Source organism: Camponotus floridanus, unplaced genomic scaffold, assembly GCF_003227725.1.
Source record: "Camponotus floridanus strain SB8 unplaced genomic scaffold, Cflo_v7.5 scaffold1, whole genome shotgun sequence".
Classification (NCBI taxonomy): Eukaryota; Metazoa; Arthropoda; class Insecta; order Hymenoptera; family Formicidae; genus Camponotus; species Camponotus floridanus.
Window position 1 is genome coordinate 3,208,331 of NW_020229214.1, and position 22,436 is coordinate 3,230,766.

Consider the following 22,436-nt stretch of genomic DNA (forward strand, 5'->3'; position numbering starts at 1 on the left):
TTTAATACTTGTCTAGGCACACTTACATGCCATTAAAATATATAAAATTTACAAAACTTATTTATTAATATTTATGTAAAATGTAATTTATTTTTGGCAAAATATATAATTTATTATTTATTCTTTCTCTCTTTGCATTTTGTCAATCAACAATCTGTCACTGCGTAAGAAAATTGTAATTTAATTATTATAATTATAGACATTTTATTATTATAAATTTACTTACACAATAATGCTTGCAATTATATTTCATAAAAGTAATAGATTATTAGCTTACAATATATTTGAACCGCCCACAAGAATTTGCATACCAGTTAAAGGCAAGCAATGTAATTCGGTCGTTTTACCAAAGTGCTCATGCGTTTATATGAATCTCGTTCGTCAAAGAAGAGGGTTCACGATTAAAACTGCGGTTAATCCCATCCACCCACCTCTGTTCTCTCGTAACGGCCGCTCTTTACCGTTGCTTGGTTTTATTCCACTAAAAACCACCCGCGAATGAAGGACGCAGAATATAACGTAGAGAAGGAGGAAACGATTCAGTGAGAGGAGGAAAAAGATAAAAAGAGCAACAAATATAAGCAGAGGGATAGTAACAGGCAAAGCAAAGGGAGAACTTGAAAGGGAAGAGACGCAGAGAGAAAGAAGAGAGACTAGATGAGGGCCATGAGGATATTATAAAAGGGATTTTTTTTATTACTATTTTTACATACAAGAAATAAAATAATGTAATAATTTGACAAAGCAAGAAATAAATAAATAGAACGATTATATCATTATTTAGAAAATGATTCTAGATATATCTTACATTCTATAAATCTATATTTTTATTTTGCGCATTCAATCTTAAGTAATAATGCAATTGTGACAATATAAGACAAATATATTTTATTGTCAGATAATCCAAAAATGTGATAAAATAATTTTATATAAAAAGAATCTATACTAATGAAACACGCGTATCATATATAAAGTAATGCGTGAAAAACTGTGCATATAAATGTAGTGATTTAGACAGAAAGATAAATATATGGAAAGTGCGATAAAGCAGATAGCAAGGCGGATAGATAGACGGACAGAGAGAGGGTGGTTAACGAGATAGAGAGATAGAGAGAGAACAAGCGAGTTTACTGGGGCTAGGGTGAGACCCCACAAAGGCAGTGGGGCTCTTTTGATTCGCGAGCTAATTGGAATGCCGCGGATGCCAACGACGATGAAGCAGGGGTTGGGATACCCTCCGTCGAAAGGTGGGGGTTGCAGGGCTCTTGGAAGTCCTGCTGTAACCGAGGGATAGGCGGAGCTTACATCTCGCACAGGGTTGTAGCGCGAGATATCGAAGCTCATCTCGCCTTCATTCTTCCTTTTCGTCTCGTGACGATTTCGATCTCATCATATAGCTTTATTTAAGCATGAATTTCTTTATACGATGATTTATCGGTTTCTAGGAAAATTTTGTAACTTATAAATTTATCAGAAAAAAGAAGAAGAAAAGATATGAGAAAATTAAATAATTATAAAATTTTATTTTTTATTTTTCCATATTTTTTAACTTCAACTTATTTTTAGAGATATCTTTATATAATTTTGAAAATAATATAATTTATATAATTTTTTAAAACAATACTTACACAATATAAAAAATTTCAAACTTAAAATTTTTGTATTATCTCAAAGATTTATAAACAAAAAATAAATAAGATAAAATCACGCGCTATCTTCTTCGATTATAATAGAAAAAGATTATGAGGTAACTTTATCATTATTTTTAAATTAAACTTAATTAATTTAGTTTAATTAAAAAAATAATTAAAGTAAAATCTCATTTAATCTATGTATATATTTATAACACATGAAAATCTATGATTTATGACCAATAATGACTTTTAAAATATACATGATGATGTAAATGACGAAGAGTTGTAATAATTATATTAATTGATTTAGGAAATATTAATTGATTTAAATAAAATTTGTGAAATGGTATATTACGAATTGATTGATATCTTCCCTCGTATCTTCGTAATGGTAAAGTCTACATGATTGTGCGTCAAGAGCTTTTTGTGACGCTTTGACACGGGTCGTATGCTAATTTATCACGACGACAATGAGGCTTTCGCGTAACGAGCGAATATTAGTTACTAACCATCACCCATGTCAGATTTTTACATAAAAGAATAATATGCGTGATTCAATTTATATGTGCATTAATAGTCTTTCATTTTTTTTAACAATATTATTTTTGAAAATTATATTTGATATACTCAAGAATTATTAAAAATTATATTTGGCATACTCAAGAATTATTAAAAATTAAAAAATCTATCTATCAATACCTATGTAAATTACCATGTTTCTGTTTGTACCACTTTCCATATTTTCCATACCATACTTTCTTCATAAATTCTTTTTTTAAAGAAGGATAATAACTTTTTATAGCACAAAACATGCTATAAACAAACATCAAATATTGATATCTTCATATAGCGTCACATTGTACAAAATATTTATTTTATAAAAATCTGAATCTGCTATTACTGTATCTCTTTTACAATAAATAATGTTTACTTTTATTGTGTTGATGTAATAAAGATATTAAATTTAATTGAACAAAACAATCTTGCAACGTTTTGTTAAAGTGCGTCACAGTTTCTGAACGTTATTAATGTATAATATTTAAACAAAAGCTTCAGAGTTTTTCTTTGTACTCGGCTAGTAACCACATAAAAAGCTTACTTCCTCTTCCGACTTTGACCACCAGTAAAAATTGTTTTAAAACTTGTATAAGATATGATAGTGATTCTTTTTGTTCGTATTATCTGAGAAACTTGAGATATCTCATCCATGTTTCATAATTACAAAAAGTTTAAATAAACTCACGTTTATCTGTTTTTCTTGGCAGTATTAAATTATTGTCGGACGATATTTTTTGTGCTACTAATTATTTTATTTCTTAATGTAAAATGTTATAGTTATAATTTTATTAAATAATTATTGCGAATTAGTATGAATATTAATTTAGAGGTATGGATATTAATTTGGGGTCACATAATTAAACAGACTATTTATGTTTAATGTACAATTTGAGAGTTTATTCTCCATTTGACATGTACGCGTACGTCTATCGTATAGTTAATTATATTATAGTATCACATATTTACAGTTAATTTTTTTGTGCGCCAGTGCCAAAAAACGTAAAATAACATTTACCTCTTTGTAATTAAAATGAGAAAGAAGATGTTACTTTGACGTTAGAGCTTTATTGGCTTTATTCAATTTGTATATATGTATGTACATTGCGAAACTAATTTTTCATGCCCTCATAGCATAAATTTTTATCATACTACATAGAATACATCTACACGATTCGAAAGACAGTTACAAAAATATATATTGGACAACCGGTAGAAGGGAAATGACTGAGAATAGAAGCATTATTGTTAGCGTTTGTGATTGTTGAAAGATGCAATCTGTGATTTACATCCTTTCTTGAGTCTATTATCAACTTTGGATAATTTTATTTTTTATCAGACTCTTTGGTTTTTAAATTATCTAACATTATGATTCAATGAAATATAGTCTCAAAGCAACATTATTCACATTTAGAAAATTTTGCTGTAAATATCTCTTTCTTCTCGTAAAGCACAATAAGATATTTAACATCTTTCTTAATAATTTATCGGAATTAGTTCTCAATGTCACATATTATAATATGCAGCGAGTTACTCCTAAAAATTATTTCGAAAGTTTCATTTTAATAACTGCATAACTACAAGAAATAAGTTTCGATTTTCTGAATATATATTCTTGACAATTTATCTAGAGAGAAATTTTATCTGTAAAACATCAGTTTTCTTTTATAAAAGTGACAAAATCAGAGAGGAACGATTCAAGCATAATGAACAGACATTCTGGTTGCACCCTGTGCTGTCTGCGCAGAGTGTCTGGTCCTATCACGCAAAATATTTGGTGTCTCTTTGGTATATTTAGATGATATCCGTGCGAATTTATGCGACAATTCGTCCATTGGATGTTTTCCTTCCAATGTTTCGTACATTGGTATACTAGAGTCCTTCGAACGTCGTGTTTTCATCGAGTATAAAGCCGGTGATGGAATTTCACAAGGCCCCATGTTTTCTACATCGTGGTATTTCGGCTTACAATACCCGCACCAGGATTTATTAAGGATCTCAGCATCATCGCCTGAAATGGATGATAATATTATTAATGAAGATATTACAGTTTTTTGTCGGATAATATTTATATCAAAATCTATATGATAGAATCGAATAAATTAAATTTAAAATTAATTAATTAGAAGAAATAATTATTAAAACATTTATTATTATAAATAATAAGAAATGTGCAATTATTTTAATTTTTTAATTTACAGAACTATCGTTAATTACGTTTTGAATAAGGATTAACTTTTTTCAATATTAGAACCATTTTGCAAATCTCACTTACCAAAATGCCTTCTAGTCGAGAAATTAGGACTATCTTGGAATCTACAATTATTCTTTTTGGAGATTGATGGATTTTTAATCGAAACGTTTCCACAACGGCTACATTTTCTCCTATCAACAATTTCTGCTTCCGTAAAGGACTTTATTTCTGGTCTCGTCTGACCTCGGCGGCTTGACTGCATTGGCGAGATCATTGTGTCATATCGATTGGAATTTCTCTGTGGAATCCAATTTTGATGATAATCCACTGATGATTTTCGAGGAGGATTTTTCAACGCTTGAGCTGTATACAGATCTTCCTCGGACAATGCTTCATGGATATCACGATCAGGTATGTTGCGGTAATACCTAATCACATAGGCACTTGGCAGAAAATTGTCGTATCGATGATAAAATGTACATGATTAAAATGAATATCGAGCCGAAAGCATAATGTAGATAATGTATCATGAAGCTATTTAATTACTGCGTATAATGTGCGTTTATGCCTCTAATTTCTGATTCATGCTACTTTGTCATGTATAATTCATTTAGTTCTCCATTAGCTTTGAATGGACCATCCATTATAACTATAGTATACTATAATACGATTAAACTAATATTAACTAAAAAATAACTAAAATAAATCAAATATAATTTTTACTAGATTTTCTAGAAAACAAAAAGAAATATAATAATATATATATATTTGCATAAATTTTTAACCTTTCAACAAATCTTTCAAAAAAATTACAATAAAACTTGTTTTCTCTGGTAAAGATGTTAGACATTTGTTTACTAGATTAAATATTTTTTAAACAATGTTTGATGTATATATTTTTACAGATTTATATTACAAACCTTATTGGCAAAGGATGAGCTTGATACAATTTTGGCGAATATTGAGCATAACGAATTTTATGCGGATTTTGTTGTTGGTTTATTTGCATTCGTTGCTGTGTTCGCAGCAAAGCATCTTTCTTAACTGTATTTCGTTGCATCACGTGTGGTTCGGCAGGTGCATCAGATTCTTCATCTATCTCATCATCTGCTTCCTGTTCATCATACTCCTTATCGAGAGACTCTCCGATTCTCTCTTGATCGTTTTCTGCTGTAGTAATATATTTTGATTTGATAAACTACAGTCGCGAAAAAAATGGTTATGTATTTTTTTCTACGCTTTTGAATCATGTGTAATTATTTTATAAATAAATATGCTATGTTTTTGTGCATATATAATTAGAAAAGTTTATTTTTCAATGTTTACTGGCTTTTATGACTTTTTTATGTTCACATAATATATGCGCGAAAATAATTAAAATAATTTATGATAGTTTCCTATATTCTTCTATGTTTGAACTATATAAATATATATATATATTTAAATTTATCAATTATTATTCTCTTAATATTTTATTTTTCGTAAGATACTTGAGTTTTATATGAAGATCTTAACTGCATTTACACTTCATACCTTCTTCTTCAACTTCATCTTCTATATTATCTTCTGTAAAATTTCCTAATTCTTCGTCGATGTATTCTACATTGCTCTCATCTTCCTGCCGAGTCTTATACCGATCTTTGTCTATCACAGCAACGTTATTAGCATAATCTTTATTTCTATCAGATTTCATAGTATTTTGTTGAAATCGTTGCGGTGCTTCCGTAACAGCAGAAGGATATTTTAAATGCATCGAACGTGGATAAGTATTAATCTTATAGGAATTTGCAGAGGAATAATAGCTCACCGTTGGTTCTGACATGAGATTCTGATGACGTCTAAAAATGGAACCATTTTTTAATTATGTTTATAAGGTATTATTATGCATTCGTCGAACACAGAATGAATTTGTTCTTTAACATTTAACATATATAACAAAGTTATGACTTTTAAGATTTTTTATAATTTTAGATAAATCTTTCGAATATAATAATATAAAAACATGTTACCAAAATTTTTGATAAAGATTTTTTAAGTATGCATATAAAATTATATGTACTATTTGCGCTTCTTCTCAGTTAAAAGAAATCAGTTTAAAAAAATTTGTTATTTATTAAAAATTATTAGTGTTAAAATTACCTAGTGTTTTTATCAGTTGTATCTTGATTGGTTCTTTGTGTATATTTCCAATATGCATCAGGTGGAATTCTCACATCAGTAGTTTGTTTAGTAGACCACGTAGATGTTTGTGGTGAAGTGTACTTTGTCTTACTTCTTCCAATTTGTTCCATTTTTATCAGATAGTTTGTATAGATTTAAACGTTGTCAAAAAATGTGTTGAATCTTTTTATTATGCTTCCCAGTTCATCTTCATTAAATGTTGTTCCTTATGGATCATTATATTCCTATTTACACTATTCTCTCTCTCTCTCTCTCTCTCTCTCTCTCTCTCTCTCTCTCTCTTTCTCTCTCTCTCTCTCTCTCCCTCTCTCTCACTCTCTCTTTGGCACAAATATTTTATTAACATTTAATGTGTTCTTTAAAATATTTTAAATTTAAGTTCGATTTGCACACCGTACAATAAAATACGCAGTTACTAAATACTTTTACGATTTGTTGAAAACACAAGGTGGCTCATCAATTTAACTTGAAAATTTTAAGTTAAAAGATATGGAAAAAACGAATATAGGAAGCTTACTTTGGCACTATCAAGATTTTGCCGTACACAAATCTTTGTCACGTTTCGTAATTCATACAATTGCTTCAAAGAAGTCTGTTCGAAGTTTTGCAGTATGATATCAAGGATTGGCAAGTATAAGAATGAAGAAAGAATGACACAATGTAGACACTTGGCAGGAAGTTATCAAAAACAGTATTTCTTCAAGAAGATTGACAAGTACACGTTCAAAGTCTCGGTCTCTAAATCAGTGTAGAGTGATCTCTCGGTTTCCTAATACGATGAAATAAAAGAGATGGAACGATTGCGTAGTTAAGAAAAAAGAAACAAAGTGTGACACGATAAAGAAACGCGTAGATGATAAATTCCTGTTTCACCATTTGTCAGTCTCGTTGCTATCCTCGTGTTCTAAAGAGGTGTTCAAAGTGCGTTGAAATTCATGTACTCTCTGGCTCTGTTGTTCGTGGTGCAACTTTCGCCACTTGATACGGCGATTCTGAAACCAAACTTTAACTTGGGCCTCGGTCAGTCGAAGTGCGTGAGCCAGGTACAATCTTTCAGGGCCCACCATATATTGCTGACGTGCGAACTCCCCTTCCAGACGCTCTAATTGTTCTGCCGTGAAAATCGTTCGCACCCTCTTTACTTTTCCTCCCCCACTAGAACCAGAACTCGAACTGCTGTTTTTTGTTGTGCCTTCTTGGCCTAAAAAGATGGCAAATATGGCGTAAAAAAAAAACACACTAAATATTAAGAATATCTTTAATATAAAGTCGCTTAAAAAATAATGTTAAAATTACTAAAAACTTTATAAAAGATATAAAATATATATACATATTAGAAATAATTATACTATTTTGTGATAAGGTTAAATTTTATATATCAATTGAAGCTTATTCTAATACATGTAATAAAAGATTGTAAAAGATAATTCTATAGCGGTAAATATATACATATGATACCTTAAATTCCAAATTAAGAGATTTTGAATATTATTGCTTTAATGTAAAAAATTTAAATATTTGACATTTACCTTCTAGTGAAAACTAAAATTTATCTGAAGTCAGTTACAAATTTTCTATGATCATAGCTTACAATATATATATAGAAAGCTCTATGATTGTTTTTTATTTTATAAAACAATATATTATATAGAATGTTTTATTAGAAATAGAATTTTTTAACATTTCTATACTATTTCTGGAAAACTATTTTTGTGACAAACTAATTTTATTTTAAGACAATTTACTTTTAAATTTAAATTAATATTTACACTATAAAAGAATAATAATTTTCTATTTTTAATAAATGGTTTATAATTATTCACTTAATAATAATATGCGAAAATATTCTTTTATTTATTAATTATAAAATAGATAAATTTAAGCTTCTTTAATATTTTTATTATAAAACTATTTTTTGCTTGTTTATTACTTATATTTAGAATATTTATTATCATTATGGATAATGTTATAATAAATAAAATGATTTTATATAATTTCTTATACGCGCTATAAAAGAGAATTAAATAAATTTTAAAAAATGTTTGCTTAAGTATCACATAAAAAAAAGATTGCATAATTAGTTAATTAAATTAAAATCCTTTTTAACATTTTTTTGTAAGGTCTTTGATTACATTGAAGAAATTATAAAGGCAAAAAAATATATAAATATAAAAATATAATATACATAAAATAAGCAAAATCAATAAAGATTAATGCATGATTAACGCTAAATACTATTAATACCCTGATGTTTTCTGTACTGTTGTTGTTGACTTCGCTTCTCCCGCTGATTGTTCCTCAGGCCCAAGATAGCATCAATAGTAAAGGACTTTGCTTGTTGCTGCTGCTGCTGTTGAGAGTGCTGCATATGCGTGATTGAATGCGGATGCGGCACTTGCGTCGACAGGCTTTGCGCGGATAATTCCGTGCCTAGGAGATGCGAGCGTCTCATGCGCTCCAATGCTATGGTTTCGAGATCGGGGTTCCTTGGTTGTACTTGCAGATTCCTGAATTCCTTATGTTCTAGCATGCCCGGATTATTCTCTAGCAAACCAGCGCCGCCGCGCAGCCTTTCGAGGGCCAGACTGCTAATGTGGCTATCTCTCATTCTATCCAAGGAAAAATTAAACTCCTTCATGCGATCGAGACTGTAATTCTTGAGCAAACCAAAATCTTTCATTTCCTTTTCCACTACAAAATTGAGATCCTTGCTATATCTGTCTAAGGAGGATAACGACGCATGAGGACTCCTTTGCTTGGTTTCGCGTAAATTAAACAACACGTTCTTGGCGCTGGAATTTTTGGATCTGCAAAGCGCCGTCGTAGTATCTGACGATTCCTCGTTTTCGTTCAATCTGTCCAACGGATAATTGATTTCACTCAAGTTATTGGCAGAATAACCAAAATCCTTGTTTTTATTCAACGTCATAGTCAGATTTCTCGTTGAATTTTCGCATGAAAATTCATCGAATCGAAGGGATGTTCTGCCACCGCCTTCGAGACTAAGATGAAAATCCTTTGGTTCCGTTGATGCATCTTCTTTAGTTTTATCAATAGACAGATTCAGTTCTTTGATACGTTCATAACTTTGAAACGCTCTTAATTGCGATTCTGAATGGCTACTGTCGCTTATACAATCCGATAAGTCTTCCGCCGTTAACCTGCCCGACGGATCGTTCGTCTCCATTATAATTCTTGAAACTATTATTTTTCTTTAATATATACTCGTTACACGTTAATACTACGAATAATATTGTTCAAAGATTCAGTCTTTGATTCTTATTAACTATCTATTAAATTATTTTTCATTATTTCGTAAATAACATATTAATCTAATTTTAAGTTTATGAAGTAATTTGCAATGCAACAGTAAATTCGCGAATTTTGTTAAGTCATTATATTCGCGCAAATATTTATTACGAATATTTTTCTCTCTTTTCTCAACAATTGACTGAATAGTCCAATCAGTATTTCTTTTTCACCATAGTCAATAGTTTCATTCGTCACTATCAAAGTTATCGTCCAAAGAAATCACTTATATTTCTCATTAAACAAATTACGTCATTCTTTTCGTCACATTAGTTTCTCCCGCAATGTACAATATTAGAAAAATTAAAAGATTATTAAATCACTATCACAATCACATCCATTGTCGCTATTATTCCAGTGTAAAAAATAAATCGCTCACTATCACAATTTTTGTAGATTCACTGAATAATAATTAACTGTAATCACTCAACTTGTTGAATAATTGATGGATAAATATGATCGAAACGAAGGTGAAAGCGAGGAAGATGCAAAGACGCGAGAAGAAACCGTAGCAGTATCGAAAGACCGAATTACGAAAGCGCCTGCGACAAGATATGGTTGGACCGCGTTGGCGCTCCGCAGCATCCAAGGATAATGATGTCAAGCACGAGGATCACCGCTATCGGATAGGGTTGGCCAACGGGACCAAGGATATCCAGCTAATGATCCCGTACGTGACGAGGAGGGTATTCACCCGCCGCCTCATGAGCCCCCTCGCCCGCCTGCTACCCTTAACAATCAGTCGACCGTTATGTTTCACCTCCGCAACCCCCAAATGGACCGCAGGATACCCCCTCGTACGGTCAATATTTTTTCATTCGATAAGAGAAGGCCGGGGTGCGCGTCGTTCCCGGTCCCTGGTTGGCCGGATTCTGCCATCACCCCGTCTCTGAGACACGCCTACCACGAACATCGTGGGGGATATTTGCGGGGAGTCTGTTACTTTTTTCTACCTTCTATCTCTCGAGCCATCCAGCCAGCATCCACCGCCGCCGGCTCGCAACCCGTTCTTCCTCGTCGTCGTCCTGCAAAAGCATCCCCGTCCTTCCTCGGAAGTACCCATTAATAAGCTTTCGCCTAGACCGACGTAGCTCACTTTGAGATGCTCGCACCGACACCACCAAGCTTCCTGCAAGGCATACCTGCGAAGACGAGCGCGTGCGTGGGCGTAGTTAGCGCCTTGCCTCGACCGCTCGTGTCATACGGCAGCAGTGTCATCTGCGTCTAAGATCTTCCGGTAATTAGGTCCTAATGATGATGAGGTAGTTTAATTTTGTTCGGATGATCTTTCTTACCTCGTCTTGGATTGAGATAGTCTTCAGCATCGAAGAGTTCACTCGCTATGGATTATTGGGAGGAATTTCACGCAATTTATCTTGCGAAATTTCGCGCTGACTTGAGGAATTCTTGAGCTAATTACATGGAGATGGTACTATTATAATAAACGTAAATTAATTATAGAAAATTATTATAAAATAAAAACATAGAGAATATTTATTTTTAGAATTATTAACGCGCAAAATTGCGTATAAGCAAATACAAATAAGGAAATAAGTTGCAGCGTTTTTCCTATTTATTTTTCGTATGAAAATTTAAAGAAACTTATATTTAATTTATAGTAGAAATTTTAAAAGTATATATTTTTTTAACAGTACATTTTTTCTAAGGTACCCATTTAAAATAAAATATACAATCTTTAAATGCAAAAAGTAATATATTAAGGCGTCAATAATGTCTTAACATATGAAATTGGTCACATTCGAGACTAATAATAACTTAATAATGACTAGTCATTATTAATCCCGAATGCAACCAATTTCATATGTTCAGGTATTATTGGCGCCTACTGTACAAATGTAATATATATTTATGTGCAGCTTCTTTGTATAATTAAATTAAGATCGAGATACATGACAGTGACCATCGTTATTAACATATTCTAAAGATGTCGAGGTAAATAAGTTCTCCTTAATTGTCTCATGCCAATCTGAAACTTCATTCACAATCCCCTCATTAGACGTTGACGGGTATGCGGGAATTTCAGTACCTTGGAAAACCTCTAAGGAGGTTACACTCAAGAGCTTAATTACATCAAGATTTTACGTCATGTTGACTTCCTGCATACACAGTCTTATCTTCTCGTTGACATAATGACATGTAACGTCTTAATAATACATAATATTCTGTTTCAAGAAGAATTTATTGAACTAAATGTAAAAGATTTTATATTAAATTTATATTATAATATAATTGATATGCATATGATATGAAAAATATTAAAATGTATGATGAAATACTTTATACAAAATAATATATTTGTCCATGAAGTAATATAAAGTATTCCAACATTTATATTTTAATAATATAAAAATTATATTTACTGATATAGAATATATAATTCTATACACAATTCTATGTTATTAATAAATTCATATATTCTGTCTCTCACAAAGTAGGCGTATACATGAATAACACTCTTGATAAAAGTTTTATGTTCAAAAAGCCGTTATAAAGTTAAGATTGAGCTATAAATTCCAAATTTACTTAAGCTATTCTTTAACTATTTCACAAACCAGTTCGTAATTGCATCGTATATTATATTTCTTATTACACACAAACTTTGCTATACACTTTTATCAATGATTTTGGTATCAATAATCCTTGTTTTTCTTTTCTATTCATTTTTATAGCTCCAAAAAGATATCTATTTATTAAATGACAAAATTTGAAAAAGTATCTTGTAAATTTAATATTCATAAAATTAATTTAATTATGCGTATGTTTAAATTAAATTAAAAATTATTGAAGTAATGTTTTTTTAATTACTTTATCAAAATAAACAGATATAAATTAATAAATTGTGTCGCGTATAAATTATATCTTCCCTTAAAAACATATTATTATATATATTAAATTTGTTATTCAATTATATATAATTTCGACACATTTAAAATTATTTATATATAGTAATCCTTTTTTATTTTAGAAAATAAGAATTATATATCTAAAATCTTCAAGAGAGAACAACATCAGGTTAATTTCTCCACTGTCTTATTTTCACATCGCTGCCTAGTCTGGTAATTATCAGCTTTTAGATAAGAAGATTCCCTCGAGGAAAAGCAAAGGCAGGGTCAAATAAAATTGGCGACAAATGTATAAATTAAATGGTAGTCCGCGTCGTGGTAGGGGTTCGAAAGAATTTCTATTGAAGCTCGATACCCACCCTCTTGATCTCCGACCAAATGACTTGCGACTCACCCTTATTACGGCCTGAAATTTATCACGGAAATTTCGTGGAGTATTTTACCCGGATAATTGCTCCGCTTTATAAGAGCCACCCTTACGAGCCAATATATAAGACAAAGACGATCTAGCTTCTATTCGCTTTAGCAAATTTGATTCGATTGCAGGCAACTTAATACTTGAATAACAAATTTTCAATCTTATAACAAGAGTTTTCTTGATTCATATTTTATTGCAACCTATTAAAACTAAAATTTTTAAAAAATTGTGACTTATTTATTTGGAATTTAAAGTATATATATTTTTATTATGCCAAAGTTTCTAGTCAAGTTCAATTAAAAAGTGTATCGATAAAAGCACGATCAATTATGTATCTATTTACTTTTATATCTTATGCATATGTAAACTAATCAATTTTATAAATTATTTTATTTGCTAGAATAAAAAATATCAAAAAATTTAATTAAGAGTTAAATGTAAATACAGTCTACTTATTATTTCACATTTTAAAAGATAAATTGTACATTTAAAAATATCTCCTCCCAATTATAATAATTGAAATTAATGCATGCATGAAATTTTATCAAGATTGTATTGATAATTACATCGATAAGTCTGTCACCCACTCTTTCATTCACTATATGTACTAGTCACAATAACGAAAGGATCATTATCCAACTAAATATCAGTTTCTACGGTAAATAGTATACTATCTATTGTTTCCAAATTGAATCTGTATACGTATGATCTACAACCTAATCGTACGCTCATTGCCACATACGCATGGATGCCCGTGTAAAATTCGCGAACGCATAGTATCGTACGCATCCCCGCTTCGCTCCTTCCTTCCCTTTCCGAGTAGGAACGTAGGAACGTAGGTATTGCGATCGACACATACAAAGCAAGCTCTCTCTCCCTTCCTGGACTCTACAACATTCTGCTGCCTTACAGCCGACGCTACCATCCTCCCCGATCCCTCTTCACCGCCTTGGTTCCCCTTTTGCCGCTTCCTCCTCTTCCTCCTCCTCGTCTAGCTTTCATTCCACATGCGATATTAAAGCCAAGGCAATTAGCGGTGGGGGTTGTTGCGAGGGATGGCGAGGGAGTGCGACAGTTTCAGCCGGGTTTCGCAGTCATCCACCTGGTGGGGTTGTCTCGGATATGATTGGTTGTCAGCAGGGGTTAATCCCTGGGCCCGGCCACACCCCAGCATATCTCAATCCACCCCCGCGAATCCGACCGGCCGAGCTTTTCGCCCGGAATCCGCTGAAAACGAGGGTGAAAACGCAAGCGGCAAGAATATACCAGATATTTCCGAAGCGCAGGATAAGTCGAGCTCCTTAAGCTTGAAGGAGATAATTTCAGATAGATGATAATATTATTGGGCAGGAAAGACGGTAAGCGTATGCTTGTTTTAATGATGTAATAGTTTAGCATTTCATTACGCAAATGAAAAGTATGCGATTATTTTATAAAAAACTATACACCAAAAAAAGATTTAAATTTGGAATCTGCTGAAATATTATCTCTATTCTGGAAATATTAAAATATATAAATAGAATGAAACAATTAATTACTTAAAAATACTTACTTAAATAATTATTATTATCTTACATTATTAGTTTTCTATAACAAATATAAAACATATGAATGAATAAAATTTATAAACTAGAAATCATTTTTTCATTAAGCTGAGTTATATAAAGTTAATATCATTAAAATCTAATATCTATTTAAATATAAGATTATTTTTAAAGAGATAAACACTCCATCATTTGATAACAAAATAATATAAAATTGTTATAAGTTTATATATATATATATATATATATATATATATATATATTTTTTTTTTTTTTTTTTTAACTATATATAATTTTGAATATATATATTTTATATATATTTATAAATCTCTCTCTCAATTGTTGACTTCGATATAATATAATTCATCCTATTTATTCTATAAAATAAAATACAGAATATTATATTATATAATAAATCAAACAAAATTAATATGTGCCAAATGAATTTTATTTCATTGTTCCATTTCTGTTTACATAATTAAAAAAATTTATTAACATTTTATATAACTTTCTTAATATAAAGACGATATTATTTTTGCTTCGATTAATTTTATAAATCGCAAAACTTAGTAACGAACAGCTAAAGTAATTTAGATGAAAACCGAACAAAGTTTATACAACTTTCATCAACTCTAAAAAGATTATGTAATCTACTATCAGGAAAAAAGAGAAGGTAAAAGTACTGCTTCGTGATTAAGAGTTTAATAAATTTAAAAAAGTGGGAACATAGGAATGCAATAAATTATAAAAAAATATTTTCATATTAGAAATTAAATTGAGATTAATTCATTAATATATTATATATATATATATATATATATATATATATATTAAATATATATTAGTTTATTAACAAGTAAAATTTTAAATTATTATATTATGATAATATAAAATTTTGTATTTACGAGACATTTTATAATATTACGATTTTTAAAAAATATTATAAAAAATATTAGAAATATTTTTACATTATATTATATATATTAAAGCATTATATATTTTTAAAATAATATCTTTGAATTAAATTTTAGTAGAAAATCATTTATTTTGTACATTTTTGTCTCTATTATATTTGCTCTTTGGTTATGTTCTAAGTGCGATTAATTTTTATGCATTAGCAATTGATTTACATCTATGCAAAATTATTTCGAATATTATCATTAAAGTAAAATTAATTAAATTTTGATAATCAAGCTTATAAATCTGTCTCAATTATTGCTCTCTTTTGCGTTTGTTAGAAAGATATATAATTGATAAAGTATCATACACATATATATATATATATTATATAATATATATATATATATATATGTGTGTGTGTGTGTGTGTATGTATATAAGTTGTATTATATAAGTATATAAATATTTAAATTTCTCTATTACCAATTACCATATGTCACATATGTGACTTTTATAGTGTCAAGTAAGGTTAATTAAATTTCTCCGTAACATCAGATCCACTATACTTGAGGTTCCATGAATATAATTAATATTTATTTTCCTCAGAATAGTCTTATAAACATATTAGATTAATTACAATTTAGTACTCTTGCTTCGAAATGATATCATCATTGTTACTTTCTTTTATCAATGTGCTATGTATCTTATAAGTTTTATATATTTTGATTCATATATACAAGATAGATAAAAGATGAAATGTAATATAATATAATATAATATAATATATGCTAATTAACGAATCATAAATTTAACAAATATCGTCATACGGTATCAGATGTTTTAAGCCAAGCGTTATATACAATATAATGCTTGGCTCAAAACATGCATTCTTATTTGATATTTAAATAATTATGAGTAATATACGATTTTTCTTATATATGAAAAAATAAATTATGATCTATTTACTGTTGAATAGCATGCAATTAATTGCAATTAGATGATTTTTCGCCATAACAGATCATTAAAAATCAAATATACAGATTTAAATCTGTATAGATTTATCTGTATGTATTACATAATTAAAATGTATAACAAGAATATGAATAACAAAAAATATTATTTTGCCAGCATATAGTATCTATCATTTTCTTATTTTTTATATAACAATTTATTGCAATAAAAATGCATCATAAATCTAAAAATACATAATAAATCTATAAATATCAAATAAAAATTAAAGTAATATTTAAAATATAAAGATATTATAAGGTTACTATTTTGACAAGTTTGTTCTAATGTTTATATATATACTTAGTGATGTATAACTAATGCGCATAAAGCGATATTAATAGCATATTATACCGGAAACCGCATAATATATAGATCTTGTTGCCGGTAATTCCCCTATCTTTTCTGCATATACTTTTCGGGATATATTTTATTTCACAATTTATTTTTAATGTAACCTTAATTTTTATGAATATTCTAAACATAATATTCAATTTTAGAATTAACACATTTTCTCTAAGAAAATTGAAATTATTATTTTAATACTTATAATAATTATAATTTTAATATATAATAATTATAATTTTATATTTATTTAATTTTATTTTTTATTAGTTTTAAATTGGCTAAAATTGACACTTGATGAATAAATTGCATAAAAATTGCATAATTTAGAATATTCATAAAAATATATTAAGGCTACATTAAAAATAAATTGTAAAATAAAATATATCCCGAAAAGTATATGCAGAAAAGATAGAGGAATTACCGACAACATGAATAAATTGCATAAAATTGCATAAAAATGTGCTAAAAAATTTTTGCAAAATAGTCCGCTGCTGTTTAAGTAATGAAGAAACTAAACATTAGTGAACTCATACACATACCCCTCTTCTTAGCGCGTGCACAATCAGTTGGGATCCCCAGCTGGTGAGAGTGAGCTTGGTAGCATGGAAACCGTTCAGTGCCACTTTTTCCTTCATAGAGTTCACATATTAAATAACTAGTGTTAGTCCAGCAATTTTTAATACCATTAATAGCATTATTAATTCGTCGTATAGTATAATATGCGCTGTATAATTAAAGCGTTTTTATAAAATAATATTAATATCTAAAATTGTTAAGAAGCCATAATTTTCACATATCGAAGTGTGTATACGTGTAAATGTGTAGAACTGATAAAAATTCGTGTTTTGGAAGAAACTTGGAGATTTGCAAAAAGATATACCGATGCAAGATAATTCATAAGACTATGAGTTAGTCATGTGGTATAATCATGTCTCGAAATCCCATCAAATTAAAAATTTATCGCAAAAAGTGTCTTCCGCAAAGTTCGAAAAAATTGTTAGACAAGACGAACATTGAACAAATAAAAACGTCATCTGTTGTTTGTAAAGAAGAATATTTGACTAATAAAAATCTATCGATTATGACTGACACGCAACTCGAATCGGATGTCGTAGACAACGTTTGTCTGCGACAAAAGAAGGACACAAATGCCAGAAGATCAAATTCATCCTCCAGTAAAGATTCACTTGATTCATATATTTTAATAGCATCTGAAGAAATGCCTGCAATATTAAAAGATGCTAACTGGGAAATCGTGAAGTACTGTGATATCACCAAAACTATGCAAAATAATAATACTATGAAAAAGTATTGTAGCCCAAAATGTAGTAGTGCTTGGTTTCTAAAAATTTATCGTGAGATTATGAAGAATTGCCGCAACAAAATTCATCCTATGGTAGTAAATGGGTAAGTTTATATTAAAAAATCTTTTACGTAAAATAAAATAAAAATACTTCTATTTTTTTTATTTTAATAATAAAATTCATCATGATCTCTATATAAAATTATTATGTTAATAGGAACTATTTCACTAAGACACATAATACTAACAAAGTATAATAAATAAATAATTAATATCATTTCTTCTCAATTTACTAAAAAAACTACATTATATTAACAACAGTCACATATTGTTATATAAAAACCGAATAAAAGATTATATATAAATAATATGACACATATTTAAAGATTAATATTAAACATTAATATTCATCTATCAAGGTTTATATATCATATATATATATATATATATATATATATATATATATATGGTGTGTGTCGCTATTTAAAGAATACTATGATAATTCCACATATAATACAGTATGTGCCATAAATGTTAAGTAGATTTATTTTTGAATGCAATCATAATAAATGCATCATAATAGTATTATGAAAAAATACAATCATCACGTACATATGAGATTCTATTTATAAATTTTATAATTTCGCTATCAAATAGTTAATGATGCATCATTATTTCCAGAAATTTATTATCACTGTCTTATCTCCTGAATTAGTAGCATCATATCCGTATGCAAAAATAGTCTGTCCATCCACATTAGAATGTGGCGGATGTTCCACTGTGATAATGCAACTTCTCACGGTCTTTTACGAAGACATTCGATAGATTGCACGTGGTGGGGGAGTTTAAAGACCCTTAAAAGCGCAAGCGGTAAACCTGGTAGAGACTTACTTCGCAGGGAAACACACGTGGATGAGTCATCCAAGTAAATAGTAGTTTGAAGTAACAGGCCCGCGTGCATGGTCGAGTAAACAGCAAAAAACAAGAGAATACGTGTGTATTTTATTTGTTCCGTGATTTCGTTTTTAATATTTATAGTATATTAAAGATACAAATAAATAAAAATTTTAATTAAAATAATCTTACCATATAATTATTTTATCATATAATATTTATCATAAAATTTATGATTTTATAAGATATGTATTAAATACAATAAAGAAAAAATTTACTATGTGCTTATTTAATTCTAATATCGCAATTGTTATCATACAATTGATTTTAAATAGTTAAATCTAATTAAAAGATAATTTTAAATGAAATTCTGATTAACAATTATCGTGCTTATAAAGTATCAAGCATATAATAAACGTTTCTATATCAATGGATAGGTTCTTTAGTTCTGCTGTGAAAAAATATATATATTTTGTTATATATAATTTCTCCATTATATAATTAAAAATTTATAACATTATGCAAACGAACAATCTTTTCAAGTACCTCAAGTATTTTTAAATTTAATTTATTGCTATTTTTATATCATGACCAGAATATATGTGTAACAACAACCAATATCGTCAAGAAATATCCCTTTTAAAATTAGATGTTTATTACGTACATTACGTAATCACGTATATCTTTTATTCAGCCCTACACGAGCGAATGCTACGTGCGTCGCGTGCAGGCGTGCGCGACGATCTTGCGCAGCACGTGTGTGTGGTGGATTTCCTGCAGGCATCGAACCTGAACACAGTAGGGTTCACGACTCCGTGATTCGATATGCCTTTTGTGCCTATTCTCTGGAAAACAATACTTTCAACTTGTCGGATAAGAACATGAGGCTTTCAATGGCGCGACGTGTCGAATAATCATTTCGGTTTTATTGTATATTCACAAATTGCAACACAAATGCAAAAAAAATGCATAACTTATTTTTCATTATAAATAATTATTATTAATAGCTAACCAATTAAAATTGTGAGAAATTAAAACACAGAAACTAATAAGGTGAATCATTGAAGCCATTGAATATGTATAATACATGCGCGATCACAAATTCGTAACAGCTTTAATCCAATCCAAGTAAAACGATATTTTAACGTAAACGCCAGGAACAAGTCCGCAACCATGACCAAAAGAGACGATACCATAAATTGTTTTTTTACTAGCCAATGCTCCTCCCGAATCTCCGAAACAGGCATCTTTTCCTCGAATTCCATAGCACAGATGATAATCATTTTTTACGAGTTTTGCATAATCAGAAGAAACCTTAATGCAGGTTTCAAACGGAACGTAATTTACGTAAACACCCATAAGAGTTACGGCTATTTTTTCCTATAAATTGCATTAAATCGCATTATGTACATTATTACTACTATAATAGCATGAATTAATAAATAATAGCATGAATTAATAAATACTATAATAGCATGAATTAATAAATAAAAAATCCAATAATATTAAAAAATTAAAAAAAAACATCTTTTTTTAAATGTTCTGCAAATATTTTAAAAATGTCTAATTACAATGTCTAATTAGAACAACATTCAATCAAATTAAGAACGTTGATTACTTAAATCCTTATATATTATATATATATATATATATATATATATATATATATAAATTAAATTTACTCACTTTTTCTGTATTTCCCCAACCACAAACTAAGAGTTGATGCTGTAAACTGGAGGTTGATCTCGGTAAACGAATCGGTCGGACAGTTCTCGAAAAATGAAATGATGGTTTCACTTCAAAAAGCGCGATATCGTGATGGAATGTCGAAAACCAATTGTGATATGTAGCGTTGTATATATAAATGTTTGTCACCTTATGCAGAGATCCACCCTTGTCTGTTTTATTAGATCCAGCTCGTACATAATACTGTGATGATGATACCGGAATTCTAAAAAACAATACAAAATATCGAAATTATACAAAATTAATTTACAGTTTTTAATTCATAAATGTTAATGGAAAAGTAACTGAATAATAAATAAACATAAATTTATTAATGAGAAAAGTGTAAATTTAATTACAATTATTTTAAAATCAATAATATATTATAATGTTAAAATCTTATTACAAACAATGGAGAGCAGTGATAGCCCATGTCCTCGATAATATACTAGCACCGCACAGGAATCCATATGAATCATGTAAAGAGAGCTGCAAATATCGTTTTATTCTTGAAATAAACAAATGATAAGTATAGGTAAAAAATGATATTAACCATAAAAGGTCGATATTTTATATCAATTGGCTGTCCTCCAATAATTTTTGGTTGCATTTTATGCGTTGCATTTTCACTCGATGTTTTAATCAGGAAACCTAGAATATGCATGGAGAATGATAAATAACGTGTGGCTAAGGCTCGTATTGAGAATAATGAGACTAAATGTCATTTAATTATTGCTTTAATACTATTATGCGATAATAATATCTGATAATTACTGATAACAAAGGAAATTAATCAACATTCATCTATTGTAAAATGTACATAGTTATTCATACCAGCGAAATAGAGAATAATGACTGCTCCGCGCATTTTTACTGACTGTGTCATGATACAATGTGAACGAATATATGTAAAATATAACGATCCATTTTATCGCGACTGTAAATTTCAAACACGACATATTCCGTGGATATTTAACTGAAACAGATATTGATACTATCGCAGTTACGATATCATAACAATGAAGGCTTAATATGATTTATGTAAGTGTTGTAAAATAATAATTTAAAATTTATTATTTCTTATCATGGGAAGCTCAGTACTTATAAGCGGCCAGTAGATTTATTGTAAAGATTCAAAAATATTCTATTTTCGAGGATTATAAAGCTGTCATTGTGTTTTAGATAATGTAAATGTAACTATTATATATATATATATATATATATATATATATATATATATATACATACATATATATAAATTTAAATAAAAATTAAACTTAGATTTAATACATTTTCAAAAAGTAATATTGTATAATAAATGATACAAATTATTATTTGAAAATTTTTTTTATTAATTTTTATTATTAAAAATTTTTTCTACACTTACATTATTTATAAGCTTAAAGTCCAAAAAATTTTATTACATTATTTATGTGATTTATATTATCTACCCGATATAAAAAAGTCGAATTACAAAAAATAATATCATTTTTACAGAATAAGACATGCAAAAAAATTAAAGACAAAAGATTTTTTAATAAGAATATAAATTTAAAATTT

At 29.0% G+C, this 22,436-nt stretch overlaps 3 protein-coding genes across 3 annotated transcripts; all 3 read right to left on the reverse strand.

Annotated features, from left to right (window-relative positions):
- Positions 1–3,885: 3,885 nt before the first annotated feature.
- Positions 3,886–6,813, reverse strand: LOC105251659. Its single transcript, XM_011258611.3, has 5 exons — positions 6,523–6,813; positions 5,917–6,221; positions 5,304–5,553; positions 4,465–4,811; positions 3,886–4,200 (listed from the first exon to the last, which is right to left on the reverse strand). Exons 1-5 carry the CDS (start codon positions 6,672–6,674, stop codon positions 3,887–3,889), a joined length of 1,368 nt encoding a protein of 455 aa, XP_011256913.1. The 5' UTR covers positions 6,675–6,813; the 3' UTR covers position 3,886.
- A 206-nt stretch (positions 6,814–7,019) lies between these two features.
- Positions 7,020–9,751, reverse strand: LOC112637382. The gene is made up of 2 exons (XM_025406986.1): positions 8,809–9,751; positions 7,020–7,765 (listed from the first exon to the last, which is right to left on the reverse strand). The coding sequence occupies exons 1-2, from the start codon at positions 9,749–9,751 to the stop codon at positions 7,434–7,436; spliced, it is 1,275 nt and encodes a 424-aa protein (XP_025262771.1). The 3' UTR covers positions 7,020–7,433.
- A 10,493-nt stretch (positions 9,752–20,244) lies between these two features.
- Positions 20,245–21,503, reverse strand: LOC112639991 (trypsin 3A1-like). The gene is made up of 4 exons (XM_025415621.1): positions 21,430–21,503; positions 21,283–21,365; positions 20,838–21,102; positions 20,245–20,531 (listed from the first exon to the last, which is right to left on the reverse strand). The coding sequence occupies exons 1-4, from the start codon at positions 21,484–21,486 to the stop codon at positions 20,247–20,249; spliced, it is 690 nt and encodes a 229-aa protein (XP_025271406.1). The 5' UTR covers positions 21,487–21,503; the 3' UTR covers positions 20,245–20,246.
- Positions 21,504–22,436: the final 933 nt, after the last annotated feature.